The following is an 18004-nucleotide window of genomic DNA, read 5'->3' as shown; positions in this document are numbered from 1 at the left end:
CAGACTTGGCCTGTGCTGGCAAGTGACTTATGTAAACTGGAGGTATTTAACATCACTGCCGCATCCTCTGTGTTCACTTGAAACAGCTTATCTCCAGCACTACAATCCACACTTGCTGTAAGATCGACTCCTTCCAAAAGTCTTGTCTTATCAGATACCTTCGCTGGTTCGGTCACACCCTCCAACGACACGCAGGTGACTTTATATGTGAAGTCATCAATCCACCAGGCTGGAAGAATCATTGCAGTGGCCAACTCAAGATCTGATTCAGGACAGTGAAACAGGATTCTGAATGGAATTTGGACCCTCACCTTTTCAGGGTCCATCATTAGAACTACAAATGGCTTGCACCCATAATGGAAACAGCCTTGAATTGCTGTGCCTGGTCAGCCAGTGTTCTGGACGTGGTAAACTTGTTGGAAAGAGTTGGCCCAACCAACCCAGAGTGAATGCCACAACCATGACAATAGCCAATGAATTAATTAAAAAGAAATAATTTGGGAAAAGGGTAAGTCGAGTATTTGGCAATATAGGAAACATGTCGAATTTAAAAAGTCATGCGAATGTCGTGGGAGTGCTGGCAATTTTTTTTTGTGATTAGATTACAAACTATTATTGGCAAGAAATGTAAAGTTCATGTGACCGAGATGAGACTTGGACTATTAGAGAATTTTTTTTTTACTTGGGAGCCACCACTTATCAAGATCCAAAGCCCACTCGAGGATAAGGGATAGTGAATGTAAGGCGGTAGTGTAGTAGTCATTAATAGTGTAAATTGGGTAGAATTTGATTATTTATGGGGATGGCTCAACAAGAACTTGTTTACATTGGATTTGAACGCTACCAAGTTGTATTCAACTGAGAAGTAGGCCAACGGAACAGTGTTCCACAGATAGGCAGTTCTGGGAAAGAAAATTTGTTTGTGGAATCTGCATTTAGATTTAGACACAGATAGAGAGTAGAAGCATATATAGTGGTTGTAGCTAAGCAAGTGTTTTGTGAAAGTTTGGCAAGGGGAACCATAACTTGGAATTCAGTCAAGCATTTGCCATGAAAATAACGATAGAGCAGAGACAGGCTTGCAACGTCTCTTCTGTGGGAAAGAGATTGCAGGGAAAAGAAAAGGGAATCACCTATTAGGTTTAAAGCTGATTTTGAACTCTATCAGATAGGGCGGCCGAGCAGCTCCTATCCAGATGTGGCAACAGTATTCTATTTTACGTCATACCTGGCTCTTATACAGATAGCGGATTGCATCTGCAGTGATATACCTACTGGAGCGGTACAGTGATCCAACCATTTTTCCAGCGATCTTGGCAACAGATTTGATGTATTTGTTCCATTTCAGATCAAGAGTGAAGGTCAATCCCAGAAGCTTGTCAGAACATGGAATTTCTCGAAAATGAGAGCCATTCATTTCAATTGGGATGTGATGGGAGTCAGGGTGATTAGGAGAGAAGCTTGGTTTTCGATGCATTAAAATTAACCAGCCACCTTGTTCCCCATTGTACAATGTTCTCAACATCCTGCCTGGACAGAGTACAAAATAGACTTTGTGGCTTAATGGGGGATGCCCTTTTCTCTACCCTGCAACCTCTCTCCCACAGAAGAGACGTTGCGAGCCTATCCTTGTTTTATCGTTATTTCCATGGCAGGTGCTCGTCTGAACTCCAATCTCTGGTCCCCCCTTGCCAATCTTTCACGAAAAACACCCGTCTAGTTGAATCCACTGTGAAAAATTTCCCCCACTCTTTATCTGTGCCTAAGTCAAAACGTGGATTCCATGAACAAAGCTTCTTTCTAAGAACTGCACGCCTGTGGAACTCTGTTCCGTCTGCCTGCTTCCCACCTGACTACAACTTGGATGTCTTCAAGTCCAATGTTAACAAATTCCTAATGAACCGCCCTCTTAAGTAAACACTTCATTAAATCTCCACACTAACGTACTGTACTTGCAATAACCCTTATCCCTGAGTGGCTTCCGGGCCTTGATAAGTGATGACCACCGTGTAAAAAAAAAGAAAAAAAAGATCAGAAGAGATAGAATCAGAAAACTCTTGGTTATTGTTGGCTTTTTAAGTGTTGCCCTCCTGCTCGTTGCTAACATCCACATAAAAAGCAAATTGCTGCCCTCATCTTTCCTCTACATATAGCTATTAGGGGAGATCACCCTCTGGTTACTTCTGTCTCAGGGGAGATAATTTCACAGGTACTTCCTGTTATGAGGAGCAGATGACTCTTTTACCTATGCATCAAGTTTATTGTAGAGGCAAGAAAGAGTGCAAATGTGTTAGCAGTACTCCAGCTTGGGGCCTATATGACGATTATATGTTGTAGCATTCAAAAAAACAGTCATGTAGTAATGTGTTCTGCAGATTGGTAGTTCTTGTAAAGAAACTCTGTTCATGGAAATTCTACTCGATGCTAGACACGCTATGGAAGAAGTGAAATTACTAATGAATCGCCACTTATCAAGGCCAAAAGCCACTTGTGGATAAGGGCTAACAAGATGATAGATGTCTGTTGGGTGATAAAGAATATTATGAGAGGATTGAAAATGACAAATGAAACAAACAAAATTATAAGGATAAGTATTTGTTGACATTAGACTTGAAGACGACCATGTTGTAAACTGCTGGGAAGCAGGCCCATTGTAGTTTGCTCCATAGATGGGAAGTTCTTTCAAATAAACTCTGTTGACAGAAATTCTGTTTATTATATTAGGCACACGGGAAGAAAAGAAAATTCCTTTTAGCTTTAGTAGAAGACGAGTTCTTGCTGTGAATGTAGAAATGTTATATATCAGGTTGGCAAGAAAGTTCTTGCAGTTTTTAACTTTTAAATTCAGATGAACATATCTCGGCTCAAACAAAAATTTTTTGATCGAAATAAGCACGATCAGAATCAACAAACTTTTGCCAACGTAAAGCAAACATATTTATGCCAGTAGCATAAAAATCTTGCGTTCTGGTGGTGTTGAAGTTGCTGAATGCGTTTTTCATATTGCTTAGGCTTTTGAAGCATTTCTCATGCAGAAAGTTGCCGAGATGCTTGAAAAAGTGATAGTCGGTGGGTGAGAGGTCTGGAGAGTATGGCAGATGTCATAGAGTTTTGTAGCCTAATTTATTCAATTTCTGCAGTGTTGGTTTAGCACCACGTGGTCAGACATTGTCGTGGAGGAGATTTGGGCCTTTTCTGTTGACTAATGTTTGGTGTTGTTATTGAAGTTTGGTGTTGTTATTGAAGTTTGGTGTTGTTATTGATGTTTGGTGTTGTTATTGAAGTTTGGTGTTGTTATTAATGTTTGGTGTTGTTATTGAAGTTTGGTGTTGTTATTAATGTTTCATCCATTTGTCGACATTACTTCTATGCCGTAATGGTTTCGCCTGCATCAAAAAAAGACTGTAATGGATGATACCAGTCACAGGCCAACAAACAGTCAGCATGACCTTCCTTTGGTGTAACTCTGGCTTTAGGAAGTGTTGTAGAGCTTCATTGGTATCTAATCACTGAGCTGAGCATCGCCAGTTGTCGTAAAGAACCCATTTTTCATCACAAGTCATAACCAGGTCGAGAAACAATTCGTTCTTGTTGTGTACAAAAGGGAAGATAACACTTCATAACGGCATTTCTTTTGGTTGTCATTTAATTCATGAGGCACCGATTTATCAATTATTTGTCTTTCCAATCTCTCTCAAGTTGTTGGAAACTGTTGTATACGTTACGTCTAATTCATTTTTCAAACAGTTGTGTGTGGATTGGCTTCGACTAAGGCTCTTAATTGATCGTTGTTAACATCCAATTTTCAAGATTCTTGTTGCTGCCGCGAAATTTCTTAAACCACCACTGTGCTGTGTGTTCAGTTATATAGTCGTCTTTTGTATATGTGAAAAATGTCTTTTATTTCATCTTTTGAGCTGCCTTTCATCAAATGTGCATAACACATACACTCGCTGATATGGTTTAATGACAAACACGCATAAAATATAGATAGGACGCTTATTTACAAATTCAATTGATAATTGTCATGGCACGAGATGCGTATGGTGCACAGAGCAAATGTCAATCTTCAACATCGTCTCATGTTGTCTGGTATATGTATAATTTTTTATATCTAATAAATATAATAAATGCGTGTATATACAGGATGGCCAACTTTAAAGTAGCCCGATATCTCTAATCTAAACAACCAACTGACAATACAAGACAAAATGCAATTCTTTTTCCGACAAGATGCCGCTGCATGCCACATGCCTCACAAATCACCACTGAAATGAGTTCATGACATGTTTACGGAAGAGAGAATAATAAGCAAATGATTATGACCACTACGTTCCCAGGACTTGTCATCGTGAGATTTTTTATCTTTGGGAGACTTTAGACCAGTACGTTTATGCAAATAATCCTCACAATCTAGACCAACTAAAGGAGAACATTAGCAATACTGTCAGGAGAATCACCAGAGAAGATCTGCAGGCCTAGAAATGCATCGATGTCAGCAAGGAACACTTCCGGCATCTTTTATAACACTACAATCGAAACAATAAAAGAATGTTCTTTTTTTTTTAATTCAATTTTCACTTCAAACAAGGCACAGTGCCACTTTAAAGTAGGGAGCTATTATTGGGGGTATTATGAAGGGAGATGGGCAGCAAGATGTTTTTTCACATAACACTTGAACTTCTGCATGTCAGTACAGTTGGGAAAGCAGAATCCCGGAAGGGAGTTCCAAAGTCTTGCAGTTCTGGGGGAAGAAACTATTGAAGTAGAAAGCTTTCTTACACTTAGGGATCTCTACTGTGAAGGGGTGGGATTTAGCTGCTTGTCAGGTTTGTCGGGCGTATTCACGTTGAGGGGGTACAAGTGCTTGTAGTTAGTCAGAGCATTCACCATTAAAGTACTTGTAGAAAAGGCAGAGAGATAGAACATTTCATCGATGGGACAGAGGCTGAAGCTTAGATGACAGTTCAGGACCTCTCTTTTGAACCTTGTCTAGGAGCGAGAGACTATTAGCAGATGCACCAGCCCAAATGTGACAACAGTACTCCATACATGGGCGAATGGTGGCCTTATTGTGGTACAGGATACTTTCAGGCGTAAGTAGCTGTCTAGCACGGTAGAGAGAACCCACCTTCTTCGCAGCAGCCTTGGCAATGCTCTCAATGTATCTATTCAAGTTTCATGTTCAAACAAGGCAGTGCCATTATGATATAGGGGGCTATAATCGGGGACAAAAGTTGCAGAGATGCTATGTAGAAAGTTGAGCAGCAAGATGTCTGTTCACATTACACTTGATCTTCTGCATGTCAGTACAGTTGGGAAAGCAGGAACCTGGAAGGAAGTTTCAAAGTCTAGCAGTTCTGGGGAAGAAAATATTAGAGTAGAAGGCTTTTTTAAATCTAGGGATCTCTATTGTGAAGGGGTGGGATTTTGCTGCTTGTTGGGTTTGTCGAGGGCATTCACGTAGAGGGGGTACAAGTGCTTGTAGTTCGTCAGAGCATTCACCATTAAAATACTTGTAGAACAGGCAGAGGCATGCAACATTTCGTCGATGGGACAGAGGTTGAAGCTTAAATGACAGTTCAGAACCTATCAGGTTGGCGACTCTTTTGAACCCTGTCCAGGAGCGAGAGACAAGTAGCAGATGCACCAGCCCAAATGTGACAACAGTACTCCATACATGGTCGAATGGTGGCCTTGTAGAGATACAGGATACTTTCAGGCGTAAGTAGCTTTCTAGCACGGTAGAGAGAGCCCACTTTTTTGCAGCAGCCTTGGCAATGCTCTCAATGTACCTGTTTCAGGTCATGTTTCCTGTGAACGTTAAGCCGAGAAGTTTGAAAGACGTATTTTCAGGTAATGTAGCTTTAGTCAAAGCTATTGGTAGTTGAGAAGTTTTCTTGTAATTATTGAAGGAAACAAGCTTAGTCTTGGCAGCATTGAATGTGACCGTCCATTTTTGTCCCCATTTTACTACGTATATCTCTACTGTTTCTACCATTTCTGGGCTGCTTTTAAGTGGGCCACCCTGTATTACTATTCGAATTTCAGAAAGAAAAAATAATCCTGTAAAAATGAATCCTGTTCGTAGCACCATGTAAAATGGACTTAAAAGTCTACTGAGTCTGAGACCAGCATTGAATTTATAACACTGAATGATGAACGGTGGTCCACTTTTTTCTGAGCCGTCTCATCGGTCATCCCCATACACCGGGTATAGAAATATTCTGCATGCATACGAGGTGCAACGATAAAACAACACTACAGCTTTATTTTAAAACTTTTATTGAAAAACGTCAATTCAGGTAACTTGATTATATAGTAGAGCTGACATCCATTCAATGCGGGTCTGGAACTGGGAGCATGTCTTTTCCACAAGTGCCAGTGGGAGCTCGGCGAATACTTAGCGGATGGCGGTGATCAGCCTGGATTTGGTGTTGTGGGAGGTCATGTTGGTGATGTTCTTGACAAATGACCAAACGAAGAGGTCCAGCAGGTTCAGGTTGGAGGAGGAGAAGGGGCTAGTGAGATAAGGGTACAAAGTTGTACCACTCCTTCTAAAGCCAAGCCTGAGTTTCTTTGGATTTGTGGGCCAGTGCCAAATCCTGCTGCCACACCCAGGGTCTTCCAGCGGCCACCTGATTGCACCAAGGGATCACCACACTCTTCAGCACATCCAGGTACACTTTGGTGTTGACTTTCAAGCCGACTTCAAATATGTGAGGTTGTATGATGTAGTCCTCACTTGAAACCACACCAAAGACCATAATCATGGCCGGAAACTTTGTTTTCATCACCCTGGCACGTCCCTGTTATTCGTGGCAATCCGGTGATGCATTTTGAGGGTGCTGGCAATGGTCCTGTTGTCATTACTTGGATCGGTAGATAACATAAGTTGTACAACAGCACATCTCCGATCTCGTTTGAATCGGTAGAAAGCATGAGTTGTACAATGGCGCATCTCTGATCTCACTCGTTGAACATTGTGTCACTTTCAGACATGATAGAAGGCTCTTATCGCTCTTGAGATTTGTACACAACTGGCTAACTAGTAGATGGTCTGCAACAAAAAAGAAAAGAAAACCGGTTTTCATCAAACGGAAATGGAATCATGTCATCTTTTCTATGGTGACAATTTTATTATTACACCATAAAGTGTTCATTGTGGGTGTGGCCGCTTACTTCACAAATACATGTAGTCAACAAGCATAACACATAAATTTTTGCAATCAAATTGATAACAATATCTCAGATCAAAAGAAACATATCTTCATATTTTCCTAATCCCCCCCCCCCGATTCCCTTGTCGGATTTTGGCACACTGAGTTTCTTTCTACATTTTCACTGGTTTTTCCCCCCTTTTTGCTTCCAACAGGGTCGTCCACACATCTACTCTAGAATGCGTTTCTTGTCACTTCATTAGCTTGATCTCTGCTAACTAACTACTATGCCAGCAAAACCCCAGCCACATATCCAAGGACACAAACAGGTGACTTCTCACGTAAGTCAAACTCTGATTACTTCTAACCAAATTCCATGACTACTTCGAAAATTCCTAAATCGACTTTTTAACTGTTTATTTTATTTCTGAGTTAATTCCAAGCTGTAAATCCACATTTTCCAAAATCTAATTGTTTTATTTTAATAATAATAGTAATAATAATCATCCAGGTCACTCAGTATTGTCCTGGCATGCTAATATAGTACAGGGTGGGGCAGAGCAACTTGCTTTTTGTAAGCAAGTTACTTTGCCCCACCCTGCATTACATTTTGTTCTTTAGTCCTCCTATTCCACGAGTGATGTTCCTGACAAAGAGGGAAGAATTGCTGTTTTCTAGGACTGAATCTCTTCCATCTAACAATTATCATTAGTAAGTTTTTGACCTTGAAGTAGTTTTTTATTTATTTTTTCATTTTTTTAACTCCTTACATCAAGTGGCTTCATACCTTGTCTGGAGCAATTTCCATGAAAAACAAAACAAGATGGGTTCATGATGCGAATAGTATGAAAATAACAAAAGAGTACAAAATCTGTAAATAACACTCAGCAGAATTTTCACTAGTTTTTTGCAAGAACTATTCGTCTGTGAAACACAGTACCACAAGGTTACTTCCCAGCTAACTATAGCATGGTTGTTTTCAAATCCAATCTTAAATTCTTGTTCAGTCATCCTCTTATGCAATCTAATTTGGAACAGTCTCAAGCAATCCTCACATTCTTGTTTTGCTGTCCCCTTGACAAACTCAAAACATAATTCTATAATTCTACTACCAAACCTAAGTCCAGGTGGGAATATCTTTTTCTCTGGCATTGCTGTATAAAAATACATTTTCCTTGTCAATATTCTATATTCGATATTCAATATATAAAGGTAGGCATTATTGATGATATTTAAATATCATAGATTCCTTTATTATTAAACATATAAAATAAAATGCAATATTCAAGAACAAGACCAACATATAGCTATCTACTCGAATACGGCTTATATATTAAAAATTTATTTAATGCAGGTTTATTTTTATATGTTTATATGTTGTCAGTGATATTTTCCTTGTTTTGTGGGGATGATGGTTTACTGTTCAAAGTTGTTTTATTCTTACATACAACTGTTTTAGTGTTACAAGTCGGTTATACATTATTATAAGTGATATTGTTTCATACACATTGTAACATAGCAAATAGTTTGTTTTGTTTTAGAGAGAAATTTGGAATAAACCATTTTGACTTGAACATATTTTATAATATTGTGTCTAGACTGATTAAGTGGTATCTCCAGTTTTAAAATTTGAAAAACTTAGTTGGAGATTTTGTAAGACTGGAATAAATGCTTAAACAATTATAACGCATGTAAAGGTAAATAGAAGTACTAAAGTAAGTACTAAAAAAAAATAAAAATAAGTCTGACTTTATTTCTTTAAATAATAATAATTTTGTTCTTAGCTCATAGGTCGTTTACATTATTGTATATTTGTTATTGTGAAAAATGGAGACATTGTATTTTATTTTATTTTTTGAATAAGAAACTGAAAAATGAAAGACACGCTCATCTTTAGCATATAAATAAAATACAAATAAAATAAAATTTTTATTTGCAAGGGTTTTCACTGTGTCTAGTGCTTTTGTTTGTTGATGTTTTGCTACATTGATTTGGGTGGTATGGAACGTTGAAAAATTAAAATATTAAATAGTTTTAATGTTTAAACAATTATAACGCATCTCGTAAAATCGGTTCTTTCTATTTCTCTAAGCACTTTCTCATATCCGAGGTTATTCTCTATCTCTACAAATTTTCTATCAGACCATGGAGTTGATTGTTTGTCATATTTTGGCTGATGAATCTGTGTCCCATTTTAAGGTTCGTAATAAATTGCAGAAACATGTCTGTAATTTTATTGACCCCCACTCTTTCTTTTTCTCTGCAATCTCTCTCTCACAGACGTGATGTTGCTAGTTACAGTCTTTTTTTTATACATACTATTAAGTTATCTGTTCTTCAGAATTGTCTGATTTATTCTCTGCTTCCTTTGTTCCAGCTCGTTTGAATGGTTGGTCTAGTGGTCTTCATCATTTCACTGTTTTACTCCCACAGCTTCTTATTCCAGTAGATTCTTCCCAAGAACTGTGAGGTTGTGCAACTCTTTCTTGCTCACTGTTTTCCTTCTACCTACAGCCTTGGTCTTTTCAAGACTGTCAATAGGCATCTCCTGTCTTTACAATAAACAGCTTTTGTTCTCCTTAGCTCCCTACATCAAGCGGCTTCATGCCTTGTCTCGAACGATTTCCATAAAAATAAAAATAAAACAAAAAACAAAAACAAAAAAACGCCCCCTTCCTCTGAAAATCCTCTGAACAAACAAGAAGAGAGAGTGGTTATCAGAAAAAAAATATTTGTATTTATATGCACAATAATATGGGGGGGAAAAAAATCAGAAAACATAATTATTTACAAAATAAAATTAACAAAAAAGAAATTAGTTGTTTTCTTTTTGTTTGTTTGTGTTATGTTGATTAATCGGACTATTATTCTCGTCTTGGGTGTTATTAGCAAAACGTTTCGGTCGCTGTAACCTGCCACCTTCTTCGGATGTTGAATCGTTATTTTCATGGAAAGTGTTCGAATGAGCTTCAATCTATGGTCCCCCATCGCAAAACTTTCATAAGAAACACTCGTCTAGCTGTAAACACTATCAATAATTCCCCCCACTCTTTATCTGTGCCTAAACCTAAACGTAGATTCCATGAACAAAGCTTTTTTCTTAGAACTGCACGCCTGTGGAATTGTCTTCCGTTTTCCTGCTTTCCGGCTGACTACAGTATGGTTGTCTTCAAGTCTAACGTAAATAAGTTCTTGATGAGCCGTTCCATATAAGTTATCAACTTTACCAAATTTTCATTACTAATGATTACTATATTGTCCAATTTCTACTGTACACTCTTTAACCCTTATCCTTGAGTGGCCTCTTGGCCTTGATAATGTGGTGATGCCTATGTAAAAAAAAAAAAAAAAAAAAAAAAAAAACATGCTTCTTTTTCTCTACTAAGAAAAAGAGGATTGGCTCTGCATCACACGAATTCGAACCGTGGGTCCGTAGATCATAAAGAAGTTTCAATCTTCAGGGGTCACTAAGATATTGACTATTGTGCTAATAACATCCAAGATGGGAATAATAGCCTAATTAATCAACATAATACAAGCATTCATATCTCATCTCAAAAATACAGAATTGCATTAGTTGTTTTTTACTCAAATTCACCTGTAAGATTTTGGGTGGTGGAGGATATTGTCTGCTGCGTGTATATCTCATTGCATGTGTTTCTTTGCTTGTATCTATGTCTGGAATCATGATACGTCTAGTTTGTATATGGCCGTGTTCATAATGTCTTATATGTGTGTATAACCAAACGTTGACACACTTTTTTTTTTGTCTCTTAGCTTCATCACTCACAGCTGCAAAGAGAACTGCACACAAAAAAATAATAATTTGGAGGCTTCTTTTAATTAATGCTTGGTTTCTTTCTTTTTTTTTTTTTTTTTTACAAGGTGGTCACCACTTATCAAAGCCCGGAAGCCACTCAGGGATAAGGGTTATTGTAAGTACAGTATGTTAGTGTGGATATTTTAAGTGTCTACTTAAGGGGGGGGGGGCGGTTCATCAGGAATTTGTTTACGTTGGACTTGAAGAAATCCAAGTTGTAGTCAGGAGGGAAGCAGGCAGATGGAACAGAGTTCCACAGGCGTGCAGTTCTAAGAAAGAAGCTTTGTTCATGGAATCTACGTTTTGATTTAAGCATAGATAAAGAGTGGGGAAAGTTTTTGACAATGGATTCAGCTAGATGGGTGTTTTTTGTAAAAGATTGGCAAGAGGGGACTAGAGATTGGAGTTCAGACGAGCACCTGCCATGGAAATAACGATAAAACAAAGATAGGCTTGCAACGTCTCTTCTGTGGAAGAGAGGTTGCATGGAAGAGAAAAGAACTTCTCAATCTTGGCAGTTCAACATTTTTTCTTATCGGCCATTCTTAACTCTTTTTGCGTTTCTTTCTCCGGCAAATCCTTGCACTAATCTGTAATGTTGTGACCCTTTGGGCTGTGATCATAGCGTAATATCTGTGTTAACTGTGGCAAGCAAGGCCAAGAGTCAAAACATTATTATTATTATTATTATTATAATTATTATTAATTGATTTGAGTGACAGCGGGTCACTGGATCAATTATTATGATTAGAAAAATAAACAATTAAATTGGAAAAAAATGATTGACATATAATACAATAATGTTGCAAAAGGAATGTGAAAATAAAAAATTGATGTAAACATGATTTTTTGTTTGTATAAACAAATAACTAGATTGGGGTTACATCAGCTGTTGGTTTGAAACACGTAATGATGTGACGTAATGAAACGTGATGAAATGTAGATTTGTGGAGATTTTAGTCAGTCGTTAGCTGGACATCGGAGGGAACGGACGACTCAAAAAAGCGAGTTGGTCTCTCCATAGCAGGGGTGGGTGGGTGGTGGGGCGCAGCATTATCTCAGGTAGCCAAGATGTAAAAACATGTAATCTCTAAAGATGCCGGCCGGATCATGAAAATAAATGTTCGTAAATAATTCAGATATATGTTGTGTTATTTACATCTGTTAAAAAGAACTGTTTGTCTACAACTGTTTCGATACGTCCATGTCAATCGTTTCCTGTTAGAACTGTTGCATAAATGTTAATATATACACACTAGACAACTAAATGATACATTTACACGTACATGAAGATACAGATAAAATATAAAACCCAACTATTCAACATGTACATTGTTATGGAACATATTCATATTCATACACACAATGTAACAAATCTCGACGCGTTTGTTCCGTTCAAAATCAGAAACTAGACTGACTTGTATGCAAGAGAAAAGATATCTTCCTCTCTTTCTTTCATGCTCTCTTTCTTTCTCTTTTTCTTTTTATGTTTTCTTCCACACGTACCCAAATGACCTATCTCCAGTGCTATCGTCAACCCCAGCTACAGAGTTTAACATACATCAGCAACTTAATCCTTCAACTTCTAGCACTAACCAACTTTCACAGTAAAATCACAATTTCAAGATGCCAGCATAACCCAGAAGAAATTACATACAACACACCTAACAAGGCATATCACCACATACATAAGTTGCTACTATTTGGGACCATGTCTAGGAAAGATTAACAAGATGTTGGTGTATATTACATTTAAACTTCTGCATATCAGTACAGTCAGGAAAGCAGGTAGCAGGAAGAGAATTCCAAAGTCTAGCTCTTCAAGGAAAGAAATTATTAGAGTAGAAAGCTTTCTGGCATTTAGGAACTTAAGCAGTGAAGGGGTTTGATTTTGTTGCCATTCAAGTTTTTTGGGATATGTATGTCGAGGGGGCACAAGTGCAATCAGTTCATCAGAGCACATTCCATTAAAATATTTGTAAAACAGTAATAGAGATGCAACACTGCGGCGATGGGACAGGGGTTGGTGCTTAGTTAACAAAGTGGGATCTATTAGATTGGAGAACCTTTTTTGAACCCAATCCAAGAGGGAGAGACTAGTGGTAGATTCACCAGCCCAGATGTGGGAACAATACTCCATGCATGGTATGCGAATGGTGGCTTTGTAGATGTACAGGATACTCTCAGGTGTGAGTAGTTTTCTAGCATGATAGAGGGAGCCCACCTTCTTCACAGCAGCCTTCGCAATATCCTCAATGTATTTGTTCCAGTTCATATTGCCTGTAGCTTTTTAAGCCAAGGAGTTTGAAGAAAGAATTCTCAGATAGCTTCTTTCTTAGAACTGCACGCCTGTGGAACTCTGTTCCGTCTGCCTGCTTCCCACCGGACTATAACTTGGATGTCTTCAAGTCCAATGTTAACAAATTCCTAATGTGTCGCCCCCTTAAGTAAACACTTCATCAAATCTCCACACTGACGTAATGTACTTGCAATAACCCTTATCCCTGAGTGGCTTCCGGGCCTTGATAAGTGGTGATCACTGTGTAAAAAAAAAAAAAAAAAAACTAAAGATTAGAAATAAAAATATGCAAAACTCAGACAAAAAATTAATATTTGCACAAATTTCTATGGTGGATTAATTTGCTCTGTCACTGCTACGAAAAACAGGCAAAAAAAAAAAAAATTGGGTACTGATCAAGAATTCCCACTCTATCAAATAATTAAAAAATTAAAAAAAAATCTGTGTGATATAAGTATCCCTCATGAAATGAAAATATATTCCAAAAATTATGTAAATTGATCAAGTAGTTTTATTTTTATAAAAATAATTTTTAAACAATTAATGGGAATTTGTAGGCATTCCAATACAAATATCGCAAGTTTTAATTATTGTTGAGTTATCTCCCTTTGTTTTTTAGATTGTTATCAAAATAGCGGTTAAGACAGTCGCTCCCCGGTTACTCATAAAATTTGATTTTTAATTAAAAATAAAGCTACTTGATTAATTTACGTGATTTTTGGAATATATTTTCATTTCGCCATGGGTACGTACCTGACACAATTTTTTCTTTCTTTCTTTCTTTTTTTTTTAATAAGAGTAATCCTGGACAAGGACAAAAAAATTGCAGTCACTTAGCAAGCTAACCGCTTCAATATATCTTTATCTTGGTGCTTTTGTAGATTGTGATGTTTTAAACCAGCTTATTTCGGGGGAAAACATTATTACATACTTATGTGTCATGTCGAAATTAGTATAATTTCCAAAAATTGCGAAAAATGATCCATCCAGTAGAAAAATAATTACAAGTAAAAATATAATTCATCGAATTATCGAGTTTTATTGTGTTTTAATGTGGAAGAGTTGTGCGACTAATTTAGTACGATAAAATTACTTATCTAATATCTCCCTTGATTTTAATTAAGAGTTCGCCATTTTTGTAGATGACCCTTGATAAAAAATACATCAAGCACATTTTCTACTGGATCATTTTTTGAAAATTTTGGAATTTATACAAATTTCAACATGACACGTAAAGTATGGAAATCACGTTTCCACCTGAAATGTATAAAAGACCACCAATAAACACAAGCATCCACTTTTTTTTTTTTTTCAGGAACCCAAGTTGAATTTTCTATTGTTGCCTTTTGGCAACAGCCATGGGGGCTGATCTATACCAGCACCCTCTTTTTTAAACCGATGTTGATCACGTGACGTTCGAATGCATTTCCGGTTTCATTCATATTTCTGCCGGCAACAATCATGGATGGAGTATTAGATATTGACGGTTCAGTTTATGAAGGCGTAAGTAAATATTACATTGCCTATATATATATATATATGTAAAAAAAAAAAAAAAAAAATGCATAATTTGGCGCATGACAATCTTTTGCAATGTGCTTAATATAATAAAAGATGAAACCCGACAATTGTAAAACGAAGAAAGATTTTTTTGATGCTACGAAATTCTGAAATTACTACTTAAAAAAAAAAAAAAATGGGTCGTATAGTACACGACACGACTCGTGTACGTTTTCCTAAATTCCCTTTTACGATTCTTCGATTTGTAGTTTTAAAAAATATTACGTTGTAATATTTAAGATGTCGTGACGGCGAAATAATCGTAGATACTTAATCTTAATATAGGTTCTTTTTCTTTGTTTTTTTTTTATTTTGATTGTTTGTACTATTATTCTGTTTTGGATGCTTCTACAGAATTTGAACCGAACAAAACCGATTTTCGACGTACTAAACTTAGTAAAAAAACAAAAAAAAAAAAACACTTCGGTGAAAATTCTGTAGAAGCACCCTTTATTTATTCAACATACATGGCCGATCTAAACCCTACGTCTCGTCTCGTCATAGAATTTGATTTTTTTAATTAACCAAAAAACCTTCATCAGTTTATGTAACTTTTGGAATATGACAACTTTGTTCCGTGACGAATATGTACATCATAAAGATTTTTCGGTGCTTATTAAGATAGAGTTGACTGACCGTTTTTTAATGTGATTCTAAGCAAAAACAACATTACTTACTTAATTGTCATGTCGAAAATATTAATATAGGTACCTCCAACGCGCGCCACAGTTTTAACACCCCCTCCCCGTATGTAACACGATGTAACTGTAATTAATTTATTATTATCATCCTAAATTTGGTGCAAGTCTATAAATGGTCCACAAGTAATCTTTTTTACTATAAAAATCTGAAAAAAATCTTTATAATGTACGTACTTACTTGTCACGACATGAAAATATCATATTCCAAAAATCACGTAAATCGATCAAGTAGTTTTTTTTATTTAAGAAAATCAAATATTATGAGACATTTTATCGAAGAAAAACTTCACGCCATCTTATTTTTGAAGGATACACTGCTAGCGACACCTATTGGCAATGTTTGGAATATAAGATCTGCAAGGGGCAGACAATCGACTTTCCACACTATAGAAAAAAAACTTGGAAAATTAAGACATAAGTTTTTGAGCATGCTGAAAACGAAAATAACGTTTAAAATGAACAAACGAGTAGTTTCCAAGATATGAAGAAATGTTAGTTTAAAGAAAGTGGGGTATCACTTTTCTATAATAATTTAACGTATAATGATCACCCACTTTATGGCTACCACTAGTGTAAAAAAAACTTAAATTTATGCTGCTGAAATACACATTTGCCGAATTTTTGTTGGAGGAGCGTCAACGTGTGGGTGCTCAATTTATGTAAAATTCTTCATATCTTAGAAACTACTCTTTTCCTGGAATTTTAAACGTTATTTTCGTTTTCAACATCCTCAAAAACTTATTCTTAGTTTTCAAGTTTTTTTTTGTTTTTTTTCTGTAGCGTGGACAGTCGATTGTCTGCCCCTTGCTGACTTATATTCCCAATATTCCCAATAGGTGTCGCTAGCAGTGTATCATTCAAAAACAAGATGGCGTGAAGTTTTTCTTCGATAAAATGCCTCATAATATTTGATTTTCTTAAATAAAAAAAAACTACTTGATCGATTTACGTGATTTTTGGAATATGACATTGTCATGCAGTGATAAGTACGTACATTATAAACATTTTTTTCAGATTTTTATAGTAAAAAAGATTACTTGTGGACCATTTATAGACTTGCACCCTAACTTTTTTTGGTGCTTCTACACTTTATTGCCGAAATTGGAGACGCCATTTTATTTCACACATCTGCTCTCCAAATTTAGGGGAGAACATTATATTAAACTATGGCCGAAGCATGAAATAAATAATAAAAAATTAAACTTCCGGAAAGAACTATAAAAAAAAGTAAATAAAGTGAAAGAGAACATATATCCATAATTGTTTAATTGGAAATGTTTCGATTTAATTAATGAAAACGGGAAAGTTTTTCATGAAACATTTTATTTTTTTATTAAAAACAGAAAATGAAATGACATATAAATGGTTTAAACTGGGCGAGAGCCATTTGAAAACAAAACCAAAACATTTATTGTATAAAAATTTATCAAAATATAATTGGAAAAACATTTATTGAAAAGTTTGCGTGAAAAAAATAATTTTAATAACACAATTTTGTAATGAAAGCAACATTTATAAAGTAGTTTTTTTTTTTTTTTTTTTTTTTTTTTTTTTTTTTTTTTTTTTTTGAACAAATAATTTTAAACAGTTTAATTTTTTATTTCATGCTTCGGCCATAGTCTCCCCTGGATTTGGAGAGCAGGTGCGTGAAATAAAATGGCGTCTCCAATTTCGGCAATAAAGTGTAGAAGCACCCTTTTTTTTTTCACCATTTACAAGAAGAAGCTTCAAATAATTATCGCCCCCATTAGCCTCCTCCCACTTTTTGCCAAAATATTTGATACCTCAATTAACCATGCTCTAGTCCAGCACCTTACAGATGCTAAACTTCTGACTGACAAACAATATGGATTTAGACAAGCCCGTTCCACAGCAGATATCCTCACTGTAATCTCTGAACATATATACCATTCACTGGACAAAGCGGGGTAGGGGAGAGCGGTAGCTCTAGATATATCTAAGGCTTTTGACAGGGTGTGGCATGAGGGTCTCCTCAGGAAAATTAGATCATACGGTATCACTGGTAGAATACTTAACATAATTAAATCCTTCTTAGATAAGAGAAAAATCCAGGTTGTCCTCAACGGTCGTACATCTAAACAATATGATATAAATGCGGGAGTGCCTCAGGGGTCTATCCTTGGACCTCTATTGTTCCTAATATTCATTAATGACCTCCCCAACAAAATTGCCTCTGAGATGGGTATATATGCTGATGACACCACACTCTATAACAGACATGACAGGAAAACAAATGAACACATATCTAAAGAAATAGCAAAAACACTAGAGGATGACCTCCAATCAGTAGTGGAATTGGGACAAAAATGGATGGTCCCATTCAATGCTGCCAAGACTAAACTGGTTTCCTTCAACCTTCTCTGCCACCAATAGCAATGGCCAGTGACTCTTTATCTCAGAGTACATCTTTCAAACTGCTTGGCCTAACGTTCACAGGAAACAT

The 18004-nt window shown here is 36.5% G+C and overlaps 2 protein-coding genes across 2 annotated transcripts in view; one reads left to right on the top strand and one right to left on the bottom strand.

Moving 5' to 3' along the window:
• The window catches only part of LOC145287735 (ubiquitin-protein ligase E3C-like), a 113353-nt gene extending 97494 nt beyond the window's left edge, over positions 1-15859 (bottom strand). Inside the window, exon 1 of the mRNA XM_080135499.1 lies at positions 15719-15859. The gene's annotated coding sequence lies outside the window, so the exon portion shown is untranslated. The remainder of the gene's footprint in view (positions 1-15718) is intronic.
• Positions 14578-18004, top strand: part of LOC145287737 (RNA 3'-terminal phosphate cyclase-like) — a 56289-nt gene continuing 52862 nt past the window's right edge. The window contains exon 1 of the mRNA XM_080135501.1: positions 14578-14782. Within this exon, the coding sequence (XP_079991627.1) occupies positions 14741-14782 (42 nt within the window). The 5' untranslated portion in view covers positions 14578-14740. The remainder of the gene's footprint in view (positions 14783-18004) is intronic.

The sequence above is a fragment of the Euprymna scolopes genome, chromosome 11 (genome assembly GCF_053919585.1).
Source record: "Euprymna scolopes isolate OS-2025 chromosome 11, ASM5391958v1, whole genome shotgun sequence".
NCBI classification, from domain to species: Eukaryota; Metazoa; Mollusca; class Cephalopoda; order Sepiida; family Sepiolidae; genus Euprymna; species Euprymna scolopes.
The sequence above is the reverse complement of the archived record's forward strand: the minus strand, read 5'-3'. Positions and strand labels throughout refer to the sequence as shown.